General features: G+C 37.6%; 1 protein-coding gene across 6 annotated transcripts in view; it reads right to left on the bottom strand.

The window, feature by feature from the left end:
* Window positions 1-14757, bottom strand: part of KIAA0319L (KIAA0319 like) — a 118964-nt gene that overhangs the window by 28047 nt on the left and 76160 nt on the right. For all 6 annotated transcript variants that reach the window (XM_081308001.1, XM_081307998.1, XM_081307999.1 and 3 more), the window contains exons 4-6: window positions 9668-9914; window positions 7179-7280; window positions 2593-2690 (exon numbers count right to left, since the gene is read on the bottom strand). In XM_081308001.1, coding sequence (XP_081164127.1) covers window positions 2593-2690; window positions 7179-7280; window positions 9668-9914 — 447 coding nt within the window. The remainder of the gene's footprint in view (window positions 1-2592; window positions 2691-7178; window positions 7281-9667; window positions 9915-14757) is intronic.

The raw sequence follows: 14757 nt of genomic DNA, 5'->3' as shown, positions 1-14757 counted from the left end.
CTAAAGAGATTAAACAATGAGTTACACTAAAAAGAAACATAGCTTTTAATGTGAATATCTTATTACTAGCTGCCTCTAGAATAACATAAGGGATTTCAATCTCTCTATACTCCCATTTTCTTTTCAGAAGAACATTAAGGGCCCAACCATCCTACAGCACAGAGTTATGAAATTAAAATAATCATCTCTTCAAAGAAAAACATCTTATAAAAATTCCAAATAGTTCCCAAATATCTAAGCAGTTTTCCCTCCTAACTTCTATTAACTATATGAACATTATATAAAAGGGGGCAATAAAATCACCTACCATCTCATTACCCTAACAATTAACTCATCATATTTCTCTATTTCCTTCCAATCTTTGCCCACATAAAAACTAGCTTTATCCAATTCATTCAGCAAACATTTATTGAGAATCAATCATATACCAGTCACTGTCTAGGCTTGGGGTTTGGAGGTAAATTAAGATTCCCACATTTGAAGAGCTCAAATTTCAGAGATATTCAAGGTCTAGCTAAAACCAAAGTATCAAACTTTTTATTGTTCTTTTCATTTAGTATGAACCCTTTTCCCATTAGGATATAGTCTTTTTAATATTCACTTTAATGACTATAGAATAATAATAAATGTGTCATAAACATTTCATACTGTTGGATACTTGGGGTGCTTCTAAACTCTTTCTGTTATGACTAATGCTGTAATGAACATCTTTAAGAAAAATGAGGGGTGTCCTTTCTTTAGAATTATCTCCTTTGGATAAACACTAATTGGGTATCAGTAACATTTTTGACCACTCTCTCCCTTGTAATGCTTTCCTCCTAAATTTTCCCTTCTCCACCTACCTCATATTTCCTCCAGTTTACCTGCCATCCCTTAAATGAGAGCACACCCCAGGATTCCAACCTCAGCCTACTTATTTCTTTAATCCAAACATTCTCCCTAGCTGATCTTACCTATGACTCTGGTTTCAATTTTCTATTTGAGGTGGATATGCAAATTTATCTTTCTAGCCCAGATGTCCCCTAGTATATAGTTTCTTTTCCCCAGCTGCTATGGGGACAACTCCACTCAAATGTTTCACAGGTACCTCAAATTCACTCCACCTGAAAGTGAATTAATCATCTGAAAATTTCCCCCAAATCTGTTATCCTTTCTGTGTTCCTTATTTCAGCGAACATCCATCCAGGTGCCTAAGCCAAAAAAGCTACAATCATCTAACACTCTCACACAATGCCTTGATCATCAGATCATCACATTTTCTCAAGTTGACCTCCACTCACTTGTCTCCATCTACACTGCCACACCTTAGTTCTTTTTTTGTTTGTGGTACTGGGGATCAAACCATCACCTTGGTTTTTAACTACTCATCATATTAATTATTAAAGCATGGGATTATAGCTCTGGTGCAAACCTATTATTTAATTAATATCTCTGTGAACTTTGGCCAAACCACTTCCTTTTTTCAAATTTTAGTTTTGTTATTTGTAAAACAAATATTAACACCTACGTATTGGGGATATTATGACAATTAAAAGAAATAACTGAGTAAACCAATTAGCACCAAGTCTGGCATATGGTATGAGCTCAGTTGGTGGTTTCTCATTAATATCATCTATTTAGTTTTCATACTCAGAATAGTATCATTTCCCCCTTAATTTTTCAATACATTCGTCATTGATCTCCACACTTAAAGAGTTTCATCTCCTTTAATCTGTGGACATGATGATCTCTCTAAACTGAAAATCTGAACATGTCTTTCTTCTGCTCAAAAGTTTTCAAAAGCTCCCTATTTCCTTTAGGTAAGATTCAAAGTCCTTAATCTGCCATGAGACTCTGCTGCACCTGGCCCCTGCATTTCTCCAACTGACTATGCTACCGCTCTTCTCACACCTGACTGTCCACTCAGGCTCAACTATGCACTGTTCCCCACATTTTCTCTCTCATTCTTAGCCCTGTGGATATGCTGCTTCTTTTGTTTGATTATGTTCCCTCCACCCTTTACCCAGGAAGTCAGTCACTTTTCAGACCCACGTAGGCAAATTTTCTCTTAAGAAATCTATTCTCGCTGACCTAGTGATCACCTATTAGCCTTCCCTGCTTCCTAAGTACCTCCTAAACTCCATTCCCCAAACATTAAAATTATGATTAATTCACTGGTTAATCTCAAATGGCTCTCACATAACTAGTGTACAAGGAGTAACCTTCCATTTAATGAATGAATCAGTAAGGGCCAAAGAATATAAACATTTTTATGGCTCTTAATAACTATATGAAAGGGACTGAACCAATGTACACAGTCATGTGGCCACAAATTACCTATCTTATGTCCCAAATTCCAAAATCCTTATGTTACCCTTCAAAGCTGTTTAGTGGATATATTCAGCTATCACTGCCATACTGGTTCAATTTTAATGAAACTTTGAAAATCATACACTAACAAACACTGGATGTCAGCCAGTCAGACTTTTGAAGGAGACACTTCTGGAAGATTACTCCCAACTTCAGTGTGGACAGAAAACTCTATATTACCTATTTTAGAATGTAAATCACCTACTCTGACTTAGTCCTGCAAATGAAAAGAAGCAAATTCACCTTGGATAGTTTCATGATCTGGGAATGTTTCCCTTCCATTTCTCCACTGTAGTCTTTAGGATGAGTAATCAGCTGCCAGTCGTAGGTGTAGGTTTCTCCTATAGAAGGGCAGTTATGAAAATCATGAAAACACACACCTACACATAAAGAGCATGCCAATAACAAAACTTTTCTAAAGGCTGCCAATAATGAATCTTTTTTAAATCTTGACAAGGCCTTCATTTTTAAGTCTGTACCCCAAAGTCTTCAGGGAAACTAAACCATCTGCTGAAAGAAAGGGTGGATTCCGCTGACTCAGCTCCAGTTAAGGCTTCTTCTTCCACACACTCTGCTACCTATACTCATTTCTGCCCCATCCCACCCTCAGGCCAATCCTCCCTTAAAAATGCAGACTGCTGGGGGATGGCATCTCACTGAAAACACATGCCCTACCAATGCTACAGGTGAACTCATTGGGAACAAAGGCCATTTTCCTGCAAAACTTCTTTTGCAACAAAGAACAGCAATGACTTCTAAATAACATGATTCAAAAATAGCTTTTTACAGAGTGCTAACAATGCTCTTCTCACTGAGGTCATCACACCCTAGTGAGTTAAAAGAGCTACTTCATTCCTGCTGAGCTAAATAACACACTGCAGAAAACGGTAGGGCATGGCCCATTTAAAACAGGCCCCACTGAAATTAATTAAGATCAAATGAAGCATTAAATGGTCCTCATTTGCAGCTCAGACTATATCACTTGGTAGCACAAGGATAGAATCCTGTTATCTAAATGGAATTCCGCCCAGTAAAAGTGGTCTCAATTTGGGAGGCAGGGGATAAAATGCATTTCTGGCTAGGGAAGGGTAGGATTTGGTAGGAAGGTTTAGTTTAAGTTGACTACCCAAAAATAGAAAAAAAATAAAAGAATCCTTAAATTCTTATCTTTTTATTTATTTATTTATGTTTAGTTGTAGATGGACACAATACTTTATTTATTCATTTATTTATGTGGTGCTGCAAATTGAACCCAGTGCCTCACACATGTGAGGCAAGTGCTCAACCACTGAGCTACAACCTCGACTCCAAATTATTTTTTTTTAATTTTTTATTTTTTAGTTGAAGTGGACACAATCCTTTTATTTACTTTTATGTGGTGCTGAGGATCAAACCCAGGGTTTCGGACGTGCTAGGTGAGTGCTCCACCCCTGAGCCACAACCCCAGCTCTACCCCACTGCCCCAAATTCATATCTTTTTCTTTCACGAGTTCAAATGTTAAAGTTAGCACACTTCTGCCCTAATCCCAAGATATACTTCATCTGAAGACCAGATGTTATTTTATAATCCTGGGTTTCATGATCTTCCTTCTGCCAGCAAACTAGTATTGTTTTGGAGAGCTATCAATCCCAGCTGCTCTCACAAATGTACATACAAAAAGGCAGGTCAGGGGCTGCACCTGCGTGCGGATATATAGCTCAGTTGGTAAGAGTGCTTGCCTCACATGCACAAGGCCATGTGTTCAATCCCCAGCATCACACACCCCAAAAAAGTTGGGGCTGGGGATAGCTCATTTGGTAGAGTGCTTGCCTTGCATGCACAAGTCCCCAGGTTCAAACTCCAGCACCACCGTTAAAAAAAAAAAAAAAAAAAAGTCTGCTCAGGAGGAGCAGAAAGGAGCAGCAGAAGCAGCACTCATGCTGTGACACATTTCTTCCAACTCTAGCTGTAAATGCTTTTTCCACACAGAAAGGAAACTCACATTAGCTTAGGAAGTGATCATTTTCAAATAACTAAAGGTAGCACTTAAGCATGGTGGTACACACCTTAGTCCTAGAGACTTAGGAGGCCGAGGCAGGAGGATTGCAAGTTCAAGGATGGCTTCAATAACTCAGCAAGACCCTGTCTCAAAATTAAAAAAAAAAAAAAAAACTAGGAATGTAGCTCAACGGCAAAGTGCCATTGGGTTCAATTCCAGTACCAAAAAAAAAAAAAAGCTACTAACACCAATGTCAAAAAGGGATGATAGGCCTGGAGAGGTTGGCTCAAGCGATAACGTGCTCGCCTGGTATGCGCAGAGTGCTGAGTTCAATCCTCAGCACCACATAAAAATAAAATAAAGATGTTGTGTCCACCAAAAACTAAAAAATAAATATTAAAAAATTCTCTCTCTCTCTCTTAAAAAAAAAAAAAAAAAAACAAGGATGATATTCCTAGAGAAGAAAAGTTGAGGTGAAGAATTTATGCCTTACAGGCAGAAATTTGCCCAAGGATAGGAACAATTGAATATAGGTCTGTTATATTGTTGACTGTAATGATATAGGGCAGTAGTTTTGAACCAGCCTTTGAATCCTACAGGGATCCTAATGAGCTGCCACAGGGCAGGAGAAAGATAAAGAACAGGCAGAATTTGCCTTGCCTCAATGCCCCAATCTTGTAAAGCTTGAGACCATTCATCTCATGGATTTAATTAAAGCTGAAGAACTGGGCAGAGGATAACTAAAGAATCTGTTTCCTTTCCAATGACCTGTTTTGCAACATTGATCTACAAGATAACAGTAATTCAAAGAAATGTATATGCAAATAGAGATTAGAAAAAAATAAAGCAGGGCTGTAGATGTAACTCAGTGGTAAAGCATTTGCCTATCATACACAAAACCCTGGGTTCAATCACCAGCATACATTGTTCAAGATAGCTCTTAACTCCATCTTCAAAGACCACCAAATCTACTCACTGTAACTTACCACCCAAGAAAGAAAGGAAAAAGTTTCTCTAAAGGTAGAATGAGTTGGTAATAAAACCTCACTTTGAGAGCAGAACTTTTGGTCAGAAGAAGGATTTAGGTTCTGGAAAAGTATTTTTTGCATAAATACAGTATTTGGTTTTAGAACCAGAAATTAAGAATATTGTATTAGAAACAAGTACATAAAATGGAAGGACTCATCTGAATAGAGAAGAGTAGTTTACTTGACTAACCTTCTAATGAAAGCAACATAAATCCAACACATTAATTTTCCAATGCTTCACTCATGTCATAGGTGGTCTTAAGAGAAAATGTTTGTGTTTATAAGTCAAACTTTGGTGTGGGAAATATACTTCAAAGGTGAAAGGATGTTTACATTACAAAAGTTTCCTTAACTAGTGAATTAATCACCAATTCATTTAAATATTTTATAAATCTAACCAGGCATGGCCCTGCAATTCCAGAGTCTTAGGAGGCTGAAGCAGAAGGATCACAGGTTCAAGGCCAGCCTCAGCAACTTAGCAAGGCCCTCAGAAACCTAGCAAGGCCATGTCTCAAAATAAGAGAGAAAAGAAGATTTAAAAAAGAAGAAGAAAGAAAAGAGGATTGTGGATATGTTCAGTAGTAAAGTGTCCCTTCAATCCCCAATCCAAAATTTTTTTTAAAAAACAAATATATATTTTATAACTTTGAATTTTGTAAATCATGAATTAAGTTTTTTTTTTTTTTAAGGTTCAAACCTATATTAACAGTAGTCTTGACTAACTTCTCTCCAAGTTCTACACCTTCTATTTACTAGTTTTTTTGGCCAAAATAAACAGATTAATTTGAGTCACAGTTTCTTCCCCTTTAAATGGGTATAATACCAGAGCATGGGGGAACATGCCTCTGATTTCAGTGACTTCAGGAGGCTGAAGTGGGAGGATCACAAGTTCAAGGCCAGCCTTGGTACTTTAGCAGATTCTTAGCAATTTAGCAAGACTATCTCAAAATAAAAAAAAAAAAGGACGTGGGGATGTAGTTTGGTGGTAAAGTACTCCTTGGTTCAATCCTAAATGCCAAAAATAAATGAGCAAATAAATAGGATTAATACAACCTAGCATGTGAGATCTATGCTAATGAGCATCAGCTATATGCTAGGCACTGAACTAGGTGATTTATATACTATCTCATTTTGCCCTTACAGTAACCTTATGAAGTAAGAATTATTCATTTTATATGAGAGAGAGAGAGTGCTAAGAGCCACAGCCAAGTAATATGATGCATGGCACTTTTGGTTGTAAGGTGACGCCAGCTAGCCATTGAGATGATATGATTATGTTAAGATTTGCATTCATATGGATATTGGACTCCTGCTGTTCACCTCCGCCTGCTATGGGACTCCTGGAGAGTTCCCATTGGTTGGGGAAGTACAGTAGGAGGGAATTCCGGGGGAGGAACTTGTTCCCGGTTCCAGGAGAAAACCACCTCGTGTGTGGACCGGCTTCTTCCCGGACGTGTACGGGGTATTGGCGGCATTTTCAAAAATAAATTTGTTCTTGCTTGAGTGGCTCGTGATTTTGTGCCCAGCCAGACTGCGGCAAGAGAGAGAGAGAGAGAAGAGGAAGAGAGAGAGAGAGAGAGAAACAGACAGACACTCAGAGAAGTTAAGTAATTTGCTTAAAATCATTCAGCTAAAAACTGGCTAACCTGGGACTTGAACCCAGGCTTGATATCTCAAACCCTACTGTCTCTTGTATTTCATGAATATTTGTTCTCCCTCATGTAATATCCTATCTTCACAGGGCTATTACGGAAAGAGTGAGTTGAGGTATGTGGATATCATTGTAATCAGAAATGTAACCCAAGTGTAAAGGGATTTTTACCTTTCTGGGGTTCTTGGAGAACATATGCATTTAATTGAACTTCATTCTTAGGCAGGGTCATCTGGACACTCTTCCCAGCAGATACCACAAGTTCCTTTATAACTAGAAATAAAATAAAAATACCATAGATAAGAAATATATCCAGACTGTGCCATTTTTCTCCTTCCTTTGTGATCAAACACCTTTCCTGAATAATACTCAGCTATGGCCTTCATTTCCTAATATCTTTCTACTCTCTTACCACCTGAAGTTTGATTTTGTCTCTACCTTTCCATTGAAAAGGATCTCAAGATCATCAACAAGTGGCTGCTGAGTAAATCTAACAACTGTAACCCAATCTCTACCATCACCTTGGAGGCACCTACTCCTGCTGTCTCCCTCTTAAAGTTCTTGGTTATCATCATACTGTATCCTACTTTCCTCCTGCCTCTTTTTCCGCACTGTATTTTAATTATGGCCTGTCCCTAAGTCCTCTTTATACAATACTTTCCACAGAGTTCAAATTCTGTTTCAAGGATCACTTTTATGTTGATAAATAACTTTTTAATAAGATACATAAATAAGAAAGATGAATGTTAGTCACAAGGCCTGTCTTACTTTCTCTCCATTCTCCTAGCTCTCTCCCCACTTGAATCCATTCTATTTTCCTAAAATACTCACCCACCATGTTACTCTCCTATGTAAGAACCCTGCTCCCACACCATGTTAAAGCCAAACTTCTATCTTGGCCCTATAGGGCCATCATGATCTGATCTCACAGACTTACCTTTCCTATCCAACTGTGCCTCTAAGTTACACTATTTTTTCTTTTTGTGCTCCACAGAAGCCATGGTCTACTCCAGGGGACTTTACAAAAGATATTTTTAATTGGGATGTTTGCCTTTCTGTATTCTAAATACAGCATTTTGTTTCTAGCTTTAAACTGTCGCCAACAAATCTTCCCAGACCATTTCAGTTCAACTGATCTACTTCTTGAATTGCTTTAGCACTGTGGAACACTCAAGACTGTAAATAGCTAAAACTGTTCTTATACCATTCATCAGCCATTTCTCTTATGTCAAGGTTTTCCAACTTCGGCATTATTGGTATTCCGAACCAGAAAATCCTTTGCTGGGGATAGGAAGATTTCCTAAACACTGTTTATGATGGTTCCCAGTAATAATGGCCCCTATCTACTACATGTCAATTGTACCACCCAGGGGGTTGGAGCTGTAACTCAGTGGTGGAGCACTTGCCTAGCACCTGTGAGACACTGGGTCAATCCTCAGTAGCACGACATAAAAATAAATAAATAAATAAATAAAAGTATTCAGTCTATACAACAACAAAAAATTTAAAAAAAAAACTGAATAAAAGTGCACGCAAAAAAGAAATTTTAAAAAATAGTACCACCCACCCACCAGTTGTAACAACCAAAAATGCTTGCAGAGCATTGAGAACTACTGAATATATAAATCTTATTTCTTCTCTGACAGTAACTGTTCATTTGGTATGACACTTCAACACTAGGACAGCTTAAAGAAAACAACAGGCTGGTCAACTCATATTTCAAGACTGGGAGGTGAGAAGGGCTTCCTAGATATATAAAACTTGAGATTTATCTGCCTCTCTGCTTGGGAACATTGCACTGAGAGAAAAATGAAACCATCTTTTATGGAAGCTGCAGCCTCTGGATAGCCCCAGGAGATGGAATAAGAGCTCTCTAAAGTAACTTTTCAAAAAAGAAAAGAAAAAAGGAAAATCATTATACTCAGAGAGAGTACAATGAACAAAAAAAATGGCTAGTCAAGGCAGTACAACCCAAACCCTTTACAATTAAAGTGAAAATCACTTTGGTGCCTCAGGATTGAAACCGTAAAATTTCACATTACATTACCACCAAAGAAGACCCTAGGAAATTAAAATTTGGCAAAAATGTATTTTTACTGGCTTTGCTTTACCCTCTTGACTTTTTCAGGATTAACCATTAACCAGTGATTAAGCATTTCCTCCTAATACCTTAGAGCAGTACTCCTGAAGCACAGACTTGTTAAGGTAACACTAGATATCCTTCCCATGGGTTGTTTTAAAAATAAAGATGCTTTTGTCAGGCATGGTAGCACATGCCTATAATGACAGTGCCTTGGGAGGCTGAGACAGGAGATCACAAGTTTGAGGCCAGCCTCAACAACTTAGCGAGGCCCTCAGCAACTTAGTGAGATGCTGTCTCAAAATACAAAGTAAAAAGGCTGAGGATGTAGCTCAGTAGTAAAGCACCGTGGATTCAATCCCCAGTATTAAAACAAAAACAAACAAACAAAAAAATTCCACTAAAAGAATTATCAAGTCATCCAGTAATTCTATTTCTGGATATATATATATATATATATATATATATATATATATATATATACACACTCAAATCAATTAAAAGCAGAGAGAACTGAATATTTGGGCTGAATGCTTCACTTTTCTATCCTATTTCCAAGGGCAGGATCATAGGTCCTCACCTGGGTATGGTGCTGATGTGCTCTGGAAGGAAGCCTGGGGGGTAGGAGTTGTATGAATATAGGAGGGAGCCACTGGAAGAGGGATAGCAGTTTGGATTTTCCCAGGACTTTTTACTTGCTGAGTGCTGGCTATAATTCCAGGATCCTCTGTTGTTTCAGGTTGGACTGATACACTCTTTGGCTGACCAGCAATCTCTGTAGTAAGGTCTGTGGTTAAGGGACTGGAAGCTATAACTGCCTTCTGGACCTAAAAAAATGTAAAAAATAATTTGAGTCAGCAAATGTTAGTTTCTCAGGTTATAGCTCATGAAATAATAGTATGCTAAATGATATCCTGAAAATGCAAAAATGTAAAAAATATTAAAGAATTAAATCTCACTACCTGTTAACAGTTTGGATCTGGAATATCCCCCAAAGGCTCATGTGTTGAAAATTTGGTCCCCAGCTGGTGGCACTACTGGGAGGTGGTGGAAACTTTAGGAGGCAGGGCCTAGTTGAAGGAAATAGGTCATTGGGAGAATGTCTTTGAAGGTTATATTGTGTCCCTGACCCCTTCCTCTCTCCTTCTCTTTGGTTCCTGGCTGCCATGAGGTGAGCAGCTTTGCTCTACCACATATTCCTCACCAGTAATGCTTTGCCTCACTACAGGCCCAAACAAGAGAACCAAATGACCTCTAAAACTGAGCCAAAAATAAATCTTTTCAACTTTTGATTATCTCAGGTATTCTGTTGCAGAAATGGAAAATTACCATACTACCCAAAGAAAAACACTGTTTAAAATGTTGATATAAAATCTGGGGCTGTAGCTTAGTGGTAGAGTATTTTCCTAGCATGCACAAGGCCCTGAGTTCAAGCTCCAGAACCATACACACGTACACATTAAAAAAAAGAAGGGGGGGGGGCGGGGGAGGGAGAGGAAGAGAAAGAAAGGAAAAATACTGAGAGATTTATTAATTTTTTTCTCCCTGGTACTGGGGATTGAATTGAAGTTTCTCTACCACTGAGCTACATCACCAGTCCTTTTAATTTCCTATTTTGATACAAGGTCTCACTAAATTTCCCAGGTTGGGCTGGAACTTGCAATCCTCTGATCTTCTGAACAGCTATGATATAAGCATGTGTCACCATACTCAGACTCAGTTCTTTTTTTTTTTTTTTTTTTTGGTACTGGAGATTAAACTCAGAGGCACTCGACCACTGAGCCACATCCCCAGCTCTGATTTGTATTTTTATTTAGAGACAGGGTCTCACTTAGTGCCTTAGTTGCTTAGTGCCTTGCTTTTGCTGAGGCTGGCTTTGAACTCGCGATCCTCCTGCCTCAGCGCCCCTAGCCACTGGAATTACATGCCCAGCTTCAGTTCTTCTCTATGAAGAGTTTTTATTTAAAATAAAAGAATAATAATAACAATACTATGTATATACCTCAGTCTTCTTAACATTTATAATCAATATTTCCAATATACTTATTATGGAACAGGCAATGTAGATCCAAAATAAAAATAAAACTTAATTATTGTGTTCAATAAGCAGCAGAGTAAAAACTAAAAATATAATAAGCTAAAATAGTAAATATATCTATAAAAGTTATGATGAACTGGGGCTGGATAGAGCACTTGCTAGCATACATGAGGCACTGGGTTCAATCCTCAGCACCACATTAAAATATAAATAAGGGGCTGGGGATGTGGCTCAAGCGGTAGCGCGCTGGCCTGGCATGCTTGCGGCCAGGGTTCGATCCTCAGCACCACATACCAACAAAGATGTTGTGTCCTCCAAGAACTAAAAAATAAATATTAAAAATTCTCTCTCTCTCTCTCTCTCTCTCTCTCTCTCTCTCTCTCTCTCTCTCTCTCCCCCCCCTCTCACTCTCTCTTAAAAAAAATAAATAAATAAAATATAAATAAATAAAATAAAGTTATAAAAAAATAAATATTTTTTAAAAAAGTTATGATGAACCAAAGAAACTATCTGAAGCTACTTAACCTCTTCTCTCTTGGGGAGAGGGAAGGCATGAAGGATAATCTTTACAAAAGAAAAACATATCCTGGATAAGGAGAGTCCTAAGCTGGGTTTTAAAGGATAAAGTTGTTTACTAAACAAAAGGCTTAGGGGAGATAATGAGTATAGGCACAAGAAATGAAATTAGCATGGTCTGTTCTGGGAACTGAGAGCCAAAAGCAAAGTAAGAAGCAGGAGGTAATGGAAGATGAGCTAGAAAGATAGGTAAGGGCCACAGAAGAAGGCTACAGGCCAGGTTAAAGAGGCAGCCTGGTGAGCAATTAAAGAGTGTGTGCTGGGAAGTGAAAGGTCACATTGGGTATGGGTCTGAGAAGTAAAGCAACAGCAGGAATACAACCCAGGATTGTAGTGAAATACCACTCAGGAGTGTACTCAGTCATCAAAATGAGAAATGATGGGTGGCTACAAGGGTGGTAGAATATTACTTTTTAAAATCAACTCAGTGGAAATATAATTCAAAACTAAACTGCACACATTTCAAATGTATACAGTCAATCTTTTCAAAAATGTGTATACCCACTTCACCACAATTAAGAAACAGTACATTTCTATCAGCCCCAAAAGTTCATTCATACCCCTTTCAGTAAATTCCTGCCTCTACTTCCAGGTTCAGGCAACCACTGATTTGTTTTCTAAGATTAGTTGGGGTTTTCTTATATTTCTATAAAAGGAACCATATACACACTATTTTTGTTTCTGGCTGCTTTCCCTCAACATGTTTTGGAGATTCATCCATGGTATTGTGTATATCAATAGCACACTCTTATTGTTTCAATTTTTGTTTTCCATTAATCTATCAATGAAGATTAAGTGGTTTTCAGTTCTCAGCTATCATAAGTAAAGCTGCTATGAATGTTTGAACCCAGATCTTTCTGCAAACATATCTTTTAATTTCTCTTGGTTAAATATTTAGAAGTAGAATCGCTGATTATATACATAAGGGCATGGTTAACATTCTAAGAACCTGGGAACTGTTATCTAAGGCTGCTTTATCATTCTGCATTTCTACCAGCAATGCTTTAGAGTTCTAGCTGCTCACAACGTCACCAACACATGGTATTCTTGGTCTTTTTATTTTTCTTGTCATTGTAGTGGTCATGAAGTGATATCTTAACATGGTTTAATTTGTATTTTCATGGATATTAATAATGTTGAACATATTTTATTCATTAGTGTATAGATGGATATCTGATTGGTTCTAGTTTTTTGCTTATTATGAACTGAGGAACCATAGCCATTCCCCAGCAAGTCTTTTTATAGACCTGACCTTTCATTTCTCTTAGGTAAATACTTAGGAGTAGAATGTTCAGTCATAGGGAAAGTGTACCTTTAACTTTTTTTTTTTTAGATTGCTAAATAGTTTTAAAAGTTGTTGTAACATTAGATAGCCACCAACAGTTTGAACACTCCAATTATATCCTTCAACCTTGCAATTCTCCTACCTCAGTTTCCCAAATCACTGGAATTACAGAAGTGTACACCATGTTCAGCTTTGGAAGCCTTTTTAATTTTAGTCATTTTAGAGGTTGTAGTGGCATTCCATTATGGTTTTGATTTCTTGATTTGCATTTTCCCAATGATTAATCACACTGATCAATTTTTCATGTATTTATTGGACATCTGTATAATTTTTAATGGACTATATGCTCATATATTTTGTCCATTTTTAAAATGGGTTATTAGTTTTCTGAGTTATAATAACAACTCTTTATATATTCTACAAACAGGTCCTTTGTCATACATGGAACTTACAAATATGTTTTCCCAAACTGTAACTTGCTTTTTCACTTTGTTAGCATTATCTTTTATTGTTTGGTGGGGTTCTTTGGGTTTTTGTTTTTGTTTTTTGGTACTAGGAATTGAACCCAGCAGTGCTTATCCACTGAGCCACATCACTTTTTTTTTTTTTTTTTTTTTTTTGAGATGGGGTCTTGCTAACTTGCTTAGGGCCTTGCTAAATTGCTGAGGCTGGCTTTAAACTTGTGATCCCTGCCTTAACCTCCAAAGTTGCTGGAGTTATAGGCATGTGCCAGCAACTATCTTTTAATTCACAAAAATTTCTAACTTTGATGAGTTCTAATTTACCACCATATATATATAATTTTAGTTGTTGATGACCTTTATTTTATTATTTATATGTGATGCTGAGAATCGAACCCAGCGCCTCACAAGCCAGGCAAGTGCGCTACCACTGAGTCCCAGCCCCAAATTTGCCACCTTTTTTAATGGTTCATGATTTTAGTGACATATCTAGGAATTTTTTTTCCAAACCAAGATCATAAAATTTTTTTCTTGTGTTATACAAATTTTATAGTTTTAGCTCCTAAACTTGGGTCTATGATCCATTTGAACTACTCTTGCTGTACTGTAATAGGTAAGGGTCAAATTTTTGTTGTTGGTGGTGGTGGTTGTTTATCAGTATCCAATTGTTCTAGCACCATTTAAAAGATTACCCTTTCCACCAGCCAGGCTAGCAGGATTGCAAATTCAGGAACGCCCTAGCAACTAGCTAAACCCTAAGTAACTTAGTGAGACCCTGTCTCAAAATAAAAAATAAAAAGGGTTGGGGATGTGGCTCACTGGTTAAGCACCTCTGGACTCTACTTTGTTCTATCTATTTAGTCTATTTTCATGCTAATACCACTGCCCTGAATACTTAGCTTTTATAGCAAGTCCTACAGTTAGTTAAGTCCTCAAACTTTGTTGTTCTTTTTCAAAATTGTTTTGATTATTCTAGGTCCCAATCCAGTACACAGTTGTATCAGTTCCCTAGAGCTCCCATGACAAATTACCACAAACTTGGTAGCTTTAGAACAACAGAAATTTATCACAGTTCTGGAGACCAGAAGTCTAAAATCAAGGTATTTGCAGGGCCATACTCCTCTCTCTGGGGTATTCCTTTGCTTCTTACAAATATGTTTTCCCAAATGCTCTTAGCATTCCTTGACTTTGGCTTGTAACAACGCAACTGGAACCTGTGCCCCCATCTTCACAGAGTCTTCTACCCTTTGATCAGCTGGTTCAAATCTCCCTTTCCTTTCTTTTGTAAAGTCACCAGTCATTGAATTCAG

The sequence above is a fragment of the Spermophilus citellus genome (assembly GCF_964194105.1).
Source record: "Spermophilus citellus genome assembly, chromosome: 9".
Classification (NCBI taxonomy): Eukaryota; Metazoa; Chordata; class Mammalia; order Rodentia; family Sciuridae; genus Spermophilus; species Spermophilus citellus.
Note: the sequence above shows the minus strand (reverse complement) of the source record. Positions and strands in the feature narration are given on the sequence as shown.